The sequence below is a fragment of the Cucumis sativus genome, chromosome 7, assembly GCF_000004075.3.
Source record: "Cucumis sativus cultivar 9930 chromosome 7, Cucumber_9930_V3, whole genome shotgun sequence".
Classification (NCBI taxonomy): Eukaryota; Viridiplantae; Streptophyta; class Magnoliopsida; order Cucurbitales; family Cucurbitaceae; genus Cucumis; species Cucumis sativus.
In genome coordinates, this window is record NC_026661.2 from 11,116,993 (window position 1) to 11,134,246 (window position 17,254).

General features: G+C 35.7%; 1 protein-coding gene across 1 annotated transcript; it reads left to right on the plus strand.

The window, feature by feature from the left end:
- The first annotated feature begins 1,819 nt into the window (after nt 1-1,819).
- LOC101207825 (tRNA (guanine(10)-N2)-methyltransferase homolog) lies at nt 1,820-15,389 on the plus strand. The gene is made up of 6 exons (XM_031888714.1): nt 1,820-2,201; nt 2,288-2,499; nt 6,026-6,343; nt 6,669-6,743; nt 7,117-7,191; nt 14,663-15,389. Exons 1-6 carry the CDS (start codon nt 1,997-1,999, stop codon nt 15,218-15,220), a joined length of 1,443 nt encoding a protein of 480 aa, XP_031744574.1. The 5' UTR covers nt 1,820-1,996; the 3' UTR covers nt 15,221-15,389.
- Nucleotides 15,390-17,254: the final 1,865 nt, after the last annotated feature.

Sequence of the window (17,254 nt, forward strand, 5' to 3'; positions counted from 1 at the left end):
GCATAATTATTTAGTCGAATCACACTTCCCAGTTCCCAACCATAGTCGATATGATCTCGTAGGCCCACAGACTACAAAGAATTAGAATTACTTAGTAACAAAACCAAAGTATTAGAACATAACAAACAAACTTACTTATTTGATGATTTTACCTAAAATGGATGTAGAAATTCCGGTATATTGTACTTAATAATGTAGTCCTTACTATTCTTAGACCTCTTTATGTAGTTTTCGGCCTTACGAACCAAATCTCGTTGCAATTTCGAGAATTTCCTCTCCTATAGAATGTTTTCCCAATCAAGACTACTAAAGTAATCAATGTATTCAATGTCCAAGAACAACCTCATGTCTACAAAGGCTCTCGCTTTCTCCCTACCCTTCATAGCCAGCTTAGTGTAATGGACCACTGTCATCTTCACAGCGTCTACATCGTATTCAAACGCCAATTTTCTGTTTTCCTCTTCAAGGGCTTTAGTGTGAATACCCTTTGTCATAGAATTCTTGTAATACATGAGAATTGTCTCTTCCGGTTCACATTCAACTCTTAAAGCCCATATGAATTGGGTGTCGACCACGATCTTGTCACTAGTAAGAAGTCATTCTTGGTAAATGTCACTATTATGCCATTCAAATTGAAAGTAATAACATCCCTCATGTTGTCTTTCACTTCCCCTAGTAGGATATAATGAAAAAGTGGACCATTGAATTTTACGTCCATATCGATGAAGCGACCGAACATCGTCCTTTTGAAGAGATCAAGCTATGTAGGTGTAAGCTTCTCCTTCATTGGCTAGTGTAATGTTAAAATAGTGGCTTGGCCAAGAAACCGATCCTTCAAATAGTTTTGAATTGACTAGTCATGCTGCATAGGAAACAAAATGAAAAAAAGAAGTATGATTAGCCACTAATAAATCATTGCTCCTTGCTCCTTGTTTTACTTCGATGCTTAACATACTCGAAACTCGATGCTCCTCACATCCCACTGAACATGATACCTAAACTTGGTATTCGACCACTGTATACTTGTTACACGACATCATATAATCAACACCGATGCTTACTACTTGTTCATAAACATAATCCGTGTTTGTTAGCATTAAACCTTAGTTCTTTGTATTGAACAAGAGGGAAACAAAAGATTGTGAGTATGCTTCTATTTTTGAACTCCACGATGGGACAAATGAGATAGAAAAATGAGGTGAATGATACATTTTGCAAGTATCAGAGACATCAAATAAGTATGATGAATCACATGAAAATGATGAATATGATTTGAGGAGGATAGAATTAGAGCACCAAAAATTTTGAAATGAGGATAGGAAGCGTTATGAGAGAACAACAAAGATTTTTTTTGTTTTGTTTTAAGTATTCAATTATTGAATGGGGGAATCGAGGATTGAGTAACGAGCAAGATGATATCATGCATCGAGTGAAGTGTATATCAAGTAACTTAAAAATATATCAAGTATCGAGTAACTTAAAAATATATCAAGCTTGTATGAGCATATTGAATTTGGGGGCAAACATGTAACTTCACACGGTGCCGATGTAATCAAAAGACCATTTTTCTTTGAGTTGAAAAAGGTGGACCATTTTCTCGGAGGCCCGTACAAAAAAAATATCTTCAATTTTTCTACAAACATGCCCTTAGTTTTTCACTGGTTTCTAGAAATGGATCATTGCACAATAGCACGTTTAGGGTCAGGTTGTGTATGCAAAAATTTTAATCTATACTTCATTAATCTATGATTTTTTTTGGTTGAGAGTATGTATTGTGTGATGATTTATTTTTACAAGCAATTTTAATAAAATGGTCTAATTGACGAATTAAGGGGGAAGAGAAAGGGTTTAGGTTTGCGCGCAACAACAGTACCAAAATCTCACTGTTGCTAGTCCACAGCTTCCTTCGTCATAGCCATTGTCCTCTTCTTTCTCCGGGTCAGTTCGTCCGTTTTTGAAGAAGTAATTGGAGCAATTAGATATCAGAGTTGAGTAAATGTGGTATCTCTGTGTGTTCTATCACCGTCTTTTGGATTATCGGAAGGCCGAGGTCGAGTCTCTGGCCGAGTTGTTTGGTGAAAATGGCGACCACAAAGGGAAGAAGTTGGAATGGAAGCTTCCTCTTCACCATCACCCTGATTCTCCTTTCCATTTCGTCGACCTCTCTTCAGACGATATCGCTCGGAACATCGCTAACCGAAGTCAGCCATCTCGTTTCGTTTTTGGTTTTTGTCTTAATTGGTTCCAATTTCTTTCATTTACTTTCGTTTGGTTTGGTTTTGTGTAGGTATACTAGTGAAGGGGATGTATGAACTCTGGGGTCAAGGAAGTGACTACGAGGAGCTAGAGGAGTCTATTAGAAATTTTCCGGAAGAACGGAAGTCGCCATACTTACAACCTGGAAGCTCTTTCAAAATTTCTGTAGAGAGCTTTGGGAAGGCTATCAGCTTCCAGGAACAAAATGAACGTATTCAGGGGCTAGCGTACATCCCTTTCAAGGTATGATAGTTTTTGTAATCTAGTTTAAGCTCCCTTGTATTTATTTGTTTATTTTTGAGCTATTGAAATCCAATCGTTTTGCTTATAATGGATACTAGAGACACTATCGTTATAGTTTGGAATGCTCACTTCAGTGGATGGAATCAAATTGATGTGTGTTAAAACTCTTATAATGTGGACAGACTATTTGAGCTTGAAGATTTTGTTTAAGTGCTGAATCAAAGACAATCAGGCTAGAAATTATCAATTCTGGTACCTCTCATTTTGTAGGTAGAGAATTGATAGATAAAACAAAATTGCAATGCAATTTGTGAATTGGAACTATTGACAAGTATAAGCACTGAGAATGAATTGAAGTATTATGGCCAAATCATATTCGTTTGGCGTGTCAATAAAGGGGGAGGGGGCAAAAATGAACAGCATTGTTGGTTATATCTTCTAGTTAGTAATATTTTTTAAAATAATATTTTGAACAGTTTATCTAAAAAAGATTTTGTAATAGATAAAAATCTCTTAACAAGAAACGATTATTAAAAAGCTACGAATGAGTACAAAAATTCACAATCAAACTTGAGAAATTGAGAATTTAAGAACTTGTAGCAAAGTTTTGTTTGTGAAATGGCTTTGGTGTTAAAGGGTTGAGACCCCAAACATGAATGTCCCTTCTTCCTAGCCTAAAATCAAACTCTCCTATCGAAGATAGAATTTGCATTGTTTCCAAAACGAGGAAACGCAGAGCAGAAGGGTCTATTTCCCACCCTCTGATCTTCCCAAAAGTATGCTTCCTTCCCTTTCCCATCGCATAACGAACAAGATGGGACAAGAGATGGCCATTCAATTTCTCTCTTCCAATTAAACTTGTGGAATTTTTCATGGAGTCAGATAAATAATTTTCAGTAGTTAAGGTAGGGAAAGGGGTTAATGGGTTCTATGAATACATTGATAAGGTTGGAAGTATGGCAGAATTTGTGGTGGTGAAATCTAAGTTTGTGAAAGCACCCAAAGTTGCCTCAAGAGCAACTATTTGTTGCAGAAAATTCATTTTGAGATTTGTCGGTTGTTGTTGAACCATCGTCTGGGAAGTACCACTCTAACCTTGGATGTTTAGTGACAAGCCACAAGCAAATTTTCCTTTGTGGAAGGCGGAAGACTCACCACTTTCAACCTTGGGATAATTACCGGTAGTAGGATTGAGGAAGTTCACTAGTTCGATTGAAATGGAGTAGCGCGGCGACTGCGAACAAAAAGGTTGGAAATTGGGAGGTAGCGGTGTCTTATATTGTGAATGAGAGAGTCTGTTGGATTGCTGGTGACTGGGAGGTAGTGGCGCCGTAGGACGACATTGGCTACTGAAGAACTACTACTGAGGATCTGTGAAAGAGAAAGGCCAATCAAGGAAGGGACCATTGAAACTTGATCGATCAATGGCAGCAGTGGACAAATGGTAGCGTTGTACGAGTTTTCGAGTAGAGTTGGTGGTGGAAGGTAGGTCGGTATTGGTTGACGGCACCTGTATGGCAGTGGTAGCTTTGACAGGAAAAATGGCAGCGACAGTGGTGAGGTCAGCAGTAGCAACAATGGTGAGGTCATCGCTGGTGGTTAAGGGCTCCGTAGTAGGTTTTCCATTGGTTGATTTTCGTCAATGGTAGCTAGGGTTTCATTGCTCTGATACTATGTTGAGAAGAGAAAACACAAGTTATATGTGAAAAACCCTAGTATTGGGAGAAAAAACCATGATAGTAGCCTTTCTTATTATTTTCTAAATAATCAAAAGAATTCATGGGGAAGCATAGTCTTAACAAAAAAGATAATAAAACTAGGGTACAATAAATTACAAAATACCTTTAGGGATATAAACACCCAACTAACCCCTTATTTATGACGAAAAGAAAAGAAAGAAAAGATGAAAATAGAAAGTACTATCCATCTACTGAACTTCTTAGGGGGCGTTGGGGCAAGTAGTTGGTCATTATAGTCCTAGGTTATTATAGTTGAGTTATAATAGTTTGTGTTTAATGTAGATTGTTTTCGTTGTAGTTATAATAGTATGTATTTGAGGTGTAAACTATTTTAGTTTGAAAAGGAAATAGCAAACACTGTAATAAAGAATAAAAAAGGATGAATGTAAAATAATATAAACTGTATCAAATAGTCAATGCTATAGCAAATGGGGGTTTTGAAACAATGTTGAAAGTAGATAATTGGGGATTACAAAACAGTGTATTTTGTTAAGATGTTATCTCTTTGGTCCTTGATAGAAGGATACGATGAGGGCTCTATGGGGGTGTCAACCTAGTTGAGATATTCGGGTGCTCCTCCTGACTCTTAATTCTTTCCTTTTGGATGCTCCTTGTATAGTTCTCGTGTACTTTGAGATTTAGTCTTGATTTTATTAATAAATTTTTTAGGCTTTTCTCCTATAAGAAAAAATAGTATTTATTGTAGCAAGAGGTGATTATTTTAGTCTTAGATAGTCCTTGCCCCAAACGCCCCTTACTTGTTTCATTCATGCAAATGAGAAAATACAATCAATTTTCTTAATTTTGTACATTTGTTTTCTTCATGTTTCACTTCCTGACCTGGGAATTTTATTCTTTTTGAAGAAACTTGGTGGTATGTTGATCAATTGGGGCAGTTATGCGACCTCATACTTCATTTATGTTACAATGGCATTAAGACATGGTCTCATGCAATTATCATGGCTTCACATCATAAATGGTATCAATTAAGTGGTAGAAGTCCTATCAATATCATTTTCTTCATGCTTCATTTATGTTACAATGGCATTTACATTTGCATGTCAAAAGCCAGGGGTTACAGCTTTTGGAGATCTGGTAGAGCCAAAAGGCCATGTATTAGTCAAATGAATGGTATGTAGTTCCACTGGTTGGGTTGTGGAAGCCAAACTTGTCTCAGCCGTTAAATGTATTTTTCTAGATTTTGGTCCGACTTTAGTCTTTATGGGTTCTTCATGGGGGGAGGGGGGAAGTAAAGCCTCTTTGCTGATATTTTGAAAGATTTTTTCGAGCCTCTTCTGGTGTTTGGACTACTATGGCACGATAGCTACGAGGCTGCCGGTTGCATCTTCTTGCAAGTCTCTAGATTCACATGGGTTCGTTATGAGAGAGATATTTCGTTATGCTTTGTATTCATATTTCTTCGTTTTGGTTTTTTTTAGCTTAAATTTTTCTGTTGGCATTCTCTTATTAGCTTGTCATCTCTTTTGTTTGCCTAATTTTAGCATTTGTTGTTGTTGACTGAATTCTTCTCTATCTTTTGCTCTTAGTATAACATTCTTGTACTTTGAGCTTAAGTTTCATTTATTATTAATAAAGAGGCTTGTCTCCATTTAAAAAATAAATTAAGTAGTAGAAGTCCTATCAATATCAATTTCTTCTGTTAGCTCTTCTAGGTTCTACAGGTAATACCTGAATTTTGACACTGTTTTTAATATTCATTTGCTACACAAGCTCAACATGTCAATGTCTTCCTGTTTTAATAAATGGACGTGGATGGAATGTTTCAGGGTCAAGTTAATTTAAAAAGTCCAGATCATAAATTTTGTCTTTTGGAAACTGCTGATTACGGACTCAATAATGGACTTCCACCAATTGCTCAAAGGAGAATTTTTTTTGGCCGGGAGGTCGGTGGTGCCGATAGGAAGCTTATACCAACATATCAATTAAAAAGTCGCACTTATCTTGGGCCAACTGCCATGGATGCTGAAATGGCTTTCTTAATGGCCAACCAAGCATTAGCGACATCTGGAAAACTTGTCTTTGATCCTTTTGTTGGCACTGGGAGCATTCTTGTTGGCGCAGCTCATTTTGGAGCAATGACAATGGTAACTACTTTAAGGACATCACAATTTATCTCATAAAGAAATTGTCTGATTTTACAACATTTGGCTGATAGAAAACATGTGGGTGACTTAATATTCTAAATTGATAGCTTTGAACACATTCCTCTGAAGTCTTTTACTTTCTTTCTCATACATGACTTATGGGGCTACTTTTTCTATGCATTGGATATTATATTATAAGTTCGGGTTCAATCTTGTAGCGAACATTCATTGCATTCAGGGAACTTAATTTAAGGTAGTTTTCAGTTCCCATAGAATGCGTGTGAGAGAGATACCATTTGAATTCAAACTGACCAAAATGTATCAGGGGGCAGACATTGACATTAGGGTGGTACGTGATGGTCGTGGCCCTGATTGTAATGTTTGGAGCAACTTCAAGCAGGTAAATATGTTTTATAAATTCTTAGAACTCAAGGACACAAATGTACCACCTAAAGAATAAATCCTGTTCAAGTAAGGTCATGCTTTATAATAAAATTCTACAATTCTAGGTTTAGAAATTTTGTTCATGGTGCTAGTCTTGGTTTATAATGCTCTATGTTGAAAGTTTGAAACTCTATGACTAACAGTAAAATACATGTGAGGGTGACAAGCATGATAAAGGATAACCGACTGTACTGCTAGTATTTTGCATGTGCAATTTTCTGTGATTCAACTGATTATGATAATATCAAATTTTGATGCTTTATGTTCCTATGTATGATCATAGATGTTTCATGCTGTAATGGTACTAATCTGTTTATTACTGCTTGCAGTATGGATTACCACCTCCAATTGCACTGTTAAGAGCAGATAATAATCTTCCTCCCTGGCGTCCAGGATTGAAGGAGGTACAGCAGCAATATTTGCACCAGTACTATTTATTTATTTTTCGTGGTGCTGAAGTTTCACTACCCTTGTTATATACTGATGGTCACTAATTCCTGTGGATACTGCTTAACATCTTTTTACAGATTTTCATTTACTTTTTATTTTTCTTAACAAGAACCTAATTTTTTCGTTGAGTAAATGTTTCAATGATTAAATGAAAAGTGACTGATGCCTAAAGAAAAAATGTAAAGTCATATGGAAGTGAATAAGGAACATAAATGAGAAAAAAAAAGTCAGAAGTATTCCAAAAAAAAAAAACTGAAAGAATAATCTTACAAAGAACTTGAGGCGCCAATCAAATTTGTATCTTCAAAAACCATAAGAGCTTAGAGAACAAAAAAAAAAAAAGAACCTAATTCTCCCATAACAAGAACCTAATTCTCCTCCTACTATATTGGTGGATTATTGGTGGTCTAACATTGCATTCCCGGTCCAATTTTACCTTGTCCTCAAGGTGGAAATCAGGAAAAGACTGCTGAAAATCGTCATAATTCTCCCAAGTGGCCTCATGTTTTGGCAACCCCTTCCAGCTTATTAAAACCTCCCAAACGCCTTTACTATTCTTCTGATATCCATAAATCTCATCAGGTTCAGGGTTTTCAGTCAAAAAGGGTACCCACTCCACCTTATCCTTGCATTCCCCAAAGGCTTTCTTCAACTGTGAAATGTGGAACACTGGATGTATTGTTGCTGAAGTAGGGAGTTTAAGTTTATAAGCTACATAACCAATCTTCTTCAGAATACGATAAGGACCGAAGTACTTAGGGGACAACTTCTCATTCCTTCTTTTTCGCATAGAAACCTGTCGGTAGGGTCTGATTTTTAAGAAAACCATATCTCCTTCAAATTCTACATGTCTTCTCTTCATATCTGCATAACTCTTCATCTTTTCTTGAGCTATTCGCAAATGCTCCTTCAAAGCCCCTAAAGAGACATCCCTTTCTTTAAGTTGCTCATCAAGCGTGGAGTTTGGAGTCTCTCTGTCTCCATAGTAAATAAGGGCCGGTGGCGTTCTTCCATAGCTTGAAAAGGAGTCACACCCAAGGATCGCTGGTATGTAGTATTATACCAATATTCTATCCAAGGAATCCACTTCACCCACTCTTTTGGTCTCTCTCCACAAAAACAGAAATATTTTGTCACGATCGGAAACAATGGATTGGGGAAATCCATGCTGTCTTACTACTTCCTTAATAAACAACTCAGCCACCACTTTAGCATCGAATGGGTGTTTTAGACTTAGAAAATGACCATATTTACTAAACCGATCCACCACCACCAAGATAACTCCATACCCCCACAACTTTGGCAGCCCTTCAATGAAATCCATTGAAATATCTTCCTCACACTCTACTTGGAATCTCCAACGGAACCAGTAATCCCGCAGGTGTAAGGACCGATGTCTTATTTATTTGGCAAAGGCACATTCTTTGCAGTATTTGTAACTTCTCATTTCATGCCCTCCCAAAACAGCTCTCCGGTCAATCTCTTGTATGTTCTTAGGAATCCCAAATGGCCCCTAAGGACAGAATCATGATAGGTATGCATAACGTTAGGAATCAATGAAGAAGTCTTTGCAATCACCAACCTTCCTTTATATCTAAGTATACCCTGCTGTAAGGAATAATTTTTAACTTCTTCATTCTGTGGCTTCATGATTATTTCTTTCAACTTCCCATCCCTATCTACCTCCTCCTTAATAATTTTCAGATCAATCAACGTCGGGGCCGTTAACTGATTAAGGAATACCGTGGGTGGTACTCGAGACAGGGCATCTGCTGCCTTATTTTCCAAGCCGGGCTTATATACTACCTCGAAGGAATAGCCAAGCAATTTTGCAATCCACTTATGATATTGTGGCTGTATGACCCTCTGTTCAAGTAAAAATTTAAGGGAATGCTGGTCAGTCTTGACTATGAACTGCCTTCTGATCAAATATGGCCGCCAACGTTGTACCGCCAACACTACTGCCATCAACTCCCTCTCATAAACCGGCTTGGCTCGGTCCCTCATTGCCAATGTGTGGCTATAGAAAGCAATAGGTCTCTTGTTTTGCATCAGCACCGCTCCCTCTCCATACCCAGATGTGTTTGTTTCTAATTCAAACGGTATATTGAAATTGCGTAAAGCTAATACTGGCAGAGTCATCATAATATTCTGTAACCTTAGGAAAGCTTTCTGAGCCTCATCATTCCATTTAAAAGACCCCAACTTCAATAACTAAGTTAAAGGTGCTGCAATGGAACCATAATGTTGTACAAATCGTCGATAATACCTGGTCAGTCCCAAAACTCCCCTAACTTCTCGTACATTTGTTGGAATTGGCCATTGCTTGATAGATCTTATCTTCTCCGGATCTACCTCTACTCCTTCCCCAGACAAAATGTGGTCTAAATATATATGCGAAACTACATTTCTTTTTGTTAGCATACAACTTGTGAGTTCTCAACACTTTTAATACCAACTCCACATGTTGACAATGTTCTTCTACCCCTCTACTATAAATCAGGATATCATCAAAGAAGACAAGGACAAATTTCCTCAAATATCATCTGAAAATATTATTCATCAAGGACTGAAAAGTTGCTGGTGCATTAGTTAGCCCAAAAGGCATTACTAGAAATTCATAGTGCCCTTCGTGCGTTCTAAATGCTGTTTTTTCTATATCTTGGTTACACATCCTAATTTGGTGATAACCAACTTTAAGATCAATTTTAGAAAACAGATTTGCACCATTTAATTCATCAAACAGCTCCTCAATAACAGGGATAGGGAACTTATCTGGAATTGTTACGTTATTGAGCACCGGGTAGTCAACACAAAACCTCCAACTCCCATCTTTTTTTTCTCACCAAAAGCACCGGACTCGAATAAGGACTTGTACTGGGACGAATAATTCCAGACGATAATATTTCATCTACTAGTTTCTCCATCTCTTCCTTCTGTTGAAACATGTACCTATACGGTCTAACGTTTACTGGATCTATTCCTCCCTTCAAGTGTATATGATGCTTGATATCCCTCCTTGGGGGTAATTCTTCCAGCCACTCGAACACATCCTTATACCGTGCTAACACAGATTGAACTTTCTCCTGCCTTGTGTTTGCCGCTTCCTCTTCCTGTCGGCCAATATCAATAATCCTTGCTTCCAAGGCTCTGCATTCCACCAAATATCCTTGGTCCAAGTTGGTCCAAGACTTTTTCAAACTAACTTGAGTCTTTGTTAAACTGGGATCCCCTTAATTATCACCTTCCTGTTTTCATGAAAGAAGGTCATGATAAGGTTTTTCCAATCCATTTCAGTCACCCCTAAGGAGTATAGCCATTGCATCCCAAGTATTACATCCACCCCTCCTAACTCCAATGGCAAAAAATTCTCTATTACTTCCTAACCGTCAAGGTCAACTTCCACCTTCTCACATATCCCCCTCCCTTTAATGGCAGTTCCCGATCCAAAAATAACTCCATAATTGGAGGTATCCTTTGTGTTCAACTTCAGCATCAACACCAGCTTGTCTGAAATAAAATTATGCGTGGCTCCGCAATCGATCAACACAATGACTTCTCTTCCTTGAATTTTCCCTCTAACTTTCATGGCACCAGGATTCGTCAGCCCCACCACCGAATTAATACATAATTCGACTACCCCTTCTATTTCGCTTTTCAACTCCATAGTGCACAACTCCCTTTGCTCATATACGTCTTCCTCTATAATTTCTTCTTCTACATTATCTGCCCGAATCACAAACATTCGTAGCTCCCTTATTTCTTTTGCCTTACATTTATGCCCCGAGTAGTATTTCTCATCACATTTAAAACACAATCCCTTCTCTCTCTTGGCTTGAAATTCGACATCTGATAAACGCTTAGATGGCCTTTCCTTTTTATTCTCATTGGTCGTTGATCCTCTCAATGTAATGGTTCTTATCGAAAATACAACGTTACCTCTGTTTTTCTGATAATTATTTGTTGCATTCGACTTAGTATGAACATAGGGGTAATATGGGAATTTCCCTCTATTATATCTCGGTAAATTTGCTTCCTTCCTTAAAATCTCCCTATTCTCTACCATTTGAGCGTACTGCATCATTTGTGAAAACCTCACTAGTCGACAAAACTCTACTTCTTGGTAACAACCCTCCAATAAAAGTTTCTTCCAAAATTTTCTCCTGAATATCCGATAAAGGGGCAACCAATTAACAAAAAGATTTCGATATTCCTCCGCACTTGAAGTTTGTTGTATTTGCAGAAACTGGCCGGAAAGAGACCCTTTTTGTATCGAACGAAATCGGATTAACAACTGTTCTTTCATATTTAACTAGTCAGTAAACTTATCTCTCCTCCTGAAACCGATACCAGTGTAGTGTCGGGCCCTCAAAACTAACCGTCGCTACCAGAAGCTTCTCGGAATCAGTTAATCTGTGTATCTGAAAATACCGATCCACGCGAAACAGCCACAAGTCTGGATCATCTTCGTTGAAGACAGGCATCTCAACTTTTAAAAATTTTTGCTGATCAGAATTTTCGTCTTCTATTTCACTTTTCTTCTCCTGATTTTCGTTTTTGATTTCTTTGCTTGTTGAACCTTCTCCTTCTTTAGATTTCGTCGGTGAAGTTTCTTATAAAAGAAATCGAAAATCGTGACCGTATTAGCCCTTCGTTCCTCACAGAGGAAAGGAATCATATTAAAAAAAAAGCAAGCTTCATTGGCTAAAAGAAGGGGATGAGAAGATGCTATTTTTATATTTAGGGCTTCCATTGGGGAGTTATCCATGACAAGCTACTTTTTGGCAGTCCATGATTGATAATAGACAAATGGAGAAGATTTAATCTGTCGAAGAGGAAGAGCAACTTTATGCCAATCCGTATTGATCAATCTCCCCCCTTATTATATGTCTTTGTTTGCAATGCCGGACACTGGAGCCTCCTCTTTGGAGAGGCTAGTGAGGAATTTTTCTGGGAGGGGCATGGAAGCAAAATCAACCACCTAGTTAAATGGGCCAAAGTTATTCGGCCTCAACTTGATGGAGGTTTAGGTTTGGGAGCACTACAAAATAAAAACTTGGCTTTCCTTGCCAAGTGGGGCTGGAGATTTACGAATGAAGAGGATTCTTTATGGAGGCAAGTTATCCGAAGCATCCATGGAAAAGAACCATTTAACTGGCACATGGTTGGTAATTCTGGTTATAGCCTTAAATGCCCTTGGATTCGTATCTCAAGAATTTGGAGGAAGGTGGAGTCCTTGCCCTCTTTCAAACTTGGTGATGGCTCAAGAATTTCCTTCTGGGCAGATGGGTGGATTGATAATCTTTCAAACTTTTGTAATTGCTGTGACTAGTTCTCAAACATGGAACTTGTCCAGGGACTTGCAATTATATTTTCATCCCTTTCCCCTTCAGCCTAAAAGTGCGACGGTTTACATTTCATTTTTCAATGATTCTTTTGTGCGCCTTCAAATTCCGCTTTATAGTACAGCCAAAGTTTTGAGGAAAAAGCCAAGACTCATGCGAGGTTAATGCATTAGCGACTCAATTTGAGGAATGTATAAGGAACATGAAAATAAACAAAAGTTAAGGAATGCCTCATCATGGTGTATTTTGTCTTAAGGCATTTGAAGACTATTCCATCTAGGAGTTTTATTTGAATTGGCGAGCCTTAACTTTTACATCATAGTCCTCTTGTATTGTTGTATTTTTTTTTTGTTCCTTCCTTGTTTGTACTCTCCCGCTATTTGGGTGTCTAATTTGGGCTGTGCATAAGCCTAAGTTTTACTTGGTTATATTAGATTCTTGGATATGATGAGGACGCTATGGGACTGTCAACCTAGTTGAGATGTTCGGGTGTGTCTCCTGATCCTTGGGCCTTTTTGTTCTATGCTCTTTACATAGTTCTTTTGTACTGTGAACATTAGCCTCATTTCTATCATTAATGAAATGGCTTGTTCTTTTTCAAAAAAAAGAAAAACCCATTTGTTTGTGTGCAACATTCAAATTCCTTTTCTAATTAATTCTACCGTCTTTTTGGCTACATATATTTGGAGTTCATTTTTTGCAACTTCTATAAGTAATCCTTCTCACCCTACCACTTAAAAATGTTTTACTTGTATTATTTGGTCGACTTTTCTAAATCTTAATGTTTGCAATTTAATAGAATTTTACTTTCATGAGTTGTCTGAAAGTTCTCACCAGGCACACAAGGGGAGATATGACGAAAGCAACATCTGTCCGCAGTAGAATGTTTTAATTATTTATTGATGGGATGCTTGTTACAAGCTATAGCATTATATTTGCTATATGAGAAATTTCTATATTACTGAGTAAATCATAATAATTCAAAGTACATAACGATGTTTTACATAGGAAATAAATAGACCTCAAAGTAACCTCCACAGGAAAATTCATATATGGAAAATACCAAAAAGGAAAATACTAATAATTCATAAACCCTAATTTTCCTTTAACAACTTCCCTCAAACTCAAGGTTCTAGAATCTTGAACTTGAGTTTGCTAAGAAAACATCTAAATCAAATCAGTAGATCTAGGATAGAACAAAAAACTTATGATGAACCAAACACACAAGAAACTTCTTGGCTAAAGACAAACCCACAAAGAACGAAACGAAGAACTTCTGAGATAGAAGCATAGATCCTTGTATAGAGATCTATAACAACAAAATCTAGGAAGAACGGAAGAACTTATGGGCAATAACAAAGATCCTCATGGAGAGAGATGTAATAAATGACAGATGTTGCTGATCACACACAAAATTGAACTAGATTAATCTAAATAAATCTGAACCGGGCCAACTGAACTACACTAAAGCTAGACTGAACCAAATCGGTCTAAAACGCATAGGTCGAACCGGTTTACTTAAAACACAAAACCAGGGCACAACACTTAAAATGCACGATCGAATTTGCAGATACTAGCCGAACATGAGGTGAGGCATGAGGCGAAGGTCAGCTGGGTCTGGTAGGTTGGAGCGGCGGAGTGAGCAGAAACTGGCAGCACGACACAAACGGTGGCGAGGGTCACAACGAATCTGGGATGAACAAGAGAGAAGTGCTAGGGTGAAACAACGCCGAATAGGCTAGGCATCACCGAATCTAGCGGGTAGAATTCTAGGAGACCAAAAACCCTAGATCTTTGATGCCATGTGAAATTTCTATATTACTGAATAAATCATAATAATTCAGACTACATAATGATGTTTTTACATAGGAAATATATAGACCCCAAAGAAACCAATAAAGAAAAAATCGTAAATAGAAAATACCGAAAAGGAAAATAATGATGGAAAATACTAATAATTCATAAACCTAATCTTTCTTTTAACACTATCTTATCTTATATCTAATAGGCCTTGTTTTTCTCCTATTGATATTTTCTAATCCTGATTCTTATGCATTTTTACAACTTCCTCTCTACCCAGATTTTTGATGCAATCATTTGTGACCCTCCTTATGGAGTGCGTGCCGGAGGGCGTAAATCCGGTGGTCGGAAATTATTAAAAGGAATCGTTGCTCCTTACACTGTTCCAGACGACAAGAGAACAGACCATATACCATCAACTGCATCCTATAGCCTTGTTGAGTGTGTACATGATTTACTTGACCTTGCTGCCAAGATGCTTGTGATGGGTGGCAGACTTGTATTCTTCTACCCTATGTTGAGGGAAGAAGATTGTGTGTTTAACCAATTCCCAGAGCATCCTTGCTTTACATCAATCAGTTCGTCCGAGCAGATATTGAGCTCTCGATACAGCCGAGTTTTGCTAACTATGGTGAAAAGAAGTTCATATACTGAAGAAATGGCAGAGGCAGCAAGATTAAAACATGAAGAATTCCGGGAGAACCATTTGAAGTGGTTAGAAGATGGTAATCTTCATTCTGCAGTTTTTAGTCCCTCCGTTAATCCTCAGCTTGGTGTTGCTGGCAATGGCAATGTGAGTAAAGACCCAAAACCAAAATATAGAGGAAAGTATGTGTAATTAGAAGTTATTGTTGGCTTTGGTTTTGCTAATTTTTTGAATTTTCTGTCTTATGGATTTTGTTTATGTTCATGCAGTTTGAAAAGAGTAGTATCAGAGTATTTTTGTTTAGAAAGATTTAGACTGAAAATCTATTAGAAAATTTCACAAATCTAATTTATTTTCTTGATTATGTTTTCATAAATTTTTAAAAGGACATTTATAACCTTATAATAACTATTAATTATATATACTTTTTTAAATTAAATTCAAATGATTTTTTTTATTTGTAATACTATTGACAACTTTCTTTCTTATTGTATAAATTAATTAGAAGTATTGTATTGATTCAATATAAAATGAAATTATTTAATAATTAAAAATAACATTATATCATTGTTTGCATCACCTTTAAAATTTTGAGATAAAAGTTCTGACGATGGCGAAGATTTAGTCATCTTCTTAATTCATTTTCGATTGTATTTTCTATCAATTTTGTTGTTATCAATATTGTTATTCAATTTCGTTCTTTAGTTTATTTCAAAATTTTGTTTTATACACAACTTTCCATTAGTTGTCTTTCTCAATTACTTTATTTTTCTATAAATTTCAATCATTTACTTTTATTTTTCTTTTTTCCAAATTTCGTACCTTACCAATATTTTGCTTTCACATACATACTACTTCATATAACAATATGACATATATTTTTTTTTTTTTGCTTCGTACATATATTTTTTTTCTTAAAATATTTGTTCTTTCATTTTTCAGTTTCATAGCATATATTTCTATCTGTTCTTTCTATTTTGTTTAATTTTCTATTGTTCAGATCATCTTTTTATTTTGTTTATTAAATGTCTTGTCGTTCAATTCGTATATACTATAGTATATCACTGAATAATAAATTTATGTTGTATGATTTGTTAACATATATACTACTGTATATATTCAATAATAAATACACATTCTTTTTCATGTTTTGCGATTTTTCTTATTACGTATATGTACCAATATATACACAGATTAATACATAAATAATGTTATCTTTGATATACTCAATTTACCATAGTGTATTTCGAATACAAGATATACAAATTCTTCATAACCTTAAATGAACAATATATACTACAATATACCTATAATCACTATTATTTCAAAGATAACTTATTATTTATTAGATATATAATGAACATTTGAAATAAAATACATAAACCAGTTTAACAAATTGATAGCATAACATTTGAATATATATTAATCTGTGTATATATTATTATTTTTTTTCCATACAATTCACTTGCTATTCAATTCTCTCATCAAAGTCTCTATATTGCAAACATATTCAGTTTTCCTCAACATTACATATACCAGAGAACAACTAATGTTTTAATGACATATATTACATATATATATATATATATTTTTCTTATTCGTATTCCTGTAAACATAAGTAACTTTTATACATAATCAATATTATTTCAAACATAACGTATTATTTACTATGTAAAATATGAATATTTAAATAAAATACATAAAAATTTATATAAGAACATTTCATTAATAAAATATACACTGTATTATTCAATATATACTACAATTGTGTAAAATAAGGAGATAAATTTTGAACAAAATCATAAAAAGAAAACTAATTAAGGGATCACTTTTATTATTAATATTATTATAATATAATTTAATCATTTATCATATTTACATAGGATATCTAATAAATGTAAATCTTAAACATGGTAACGTATAAAACACAAATTTGATAATCATTATTACAATATAAAATACATGGTAACATACAGTATAAGTGAATGTCCATGTCAAATGTAATATGCAATCATTTAGCATATAATTTTGATGTTTGTTATTTCTAAAATTTATATTAGCTTTTATACAATTTTGATGTTTTAGGTTACCATGTATTGGACTTACGTTTAAATATCTCTTTCTCTAGGTAAGCAGGCATCAAGGCCAAAGTGAAAAAATTAACGTAAGTTGCTATACATTAAGGCAAGCAATACATTAAGGCAAGCAAGCTAGGTATTCTATGTG

Coding starts and splice junctions, on each gene's coding strand:
- LOC101207825 (XM_031888714.1), top strand. CDS start 1,997: ATGTGGTATCTCTGTGTGTTCTATCACCGTCTTTTGGATTATCGGAAG. Junction 2,202..2,287: donor TCGGAACATCGCTAACCGAA/GTCAGCCATCTC, acceptor GGTTTTGTGTAG/GTATACTAGTGAAGGGGATG. Junction 2,500..6,025: donor TAGCGTACATCCCTTTCAAG/GTATGATAGTTT, acceptor GGAATGTTTCAG/GGTCAAGTTAATTTAAAAAG.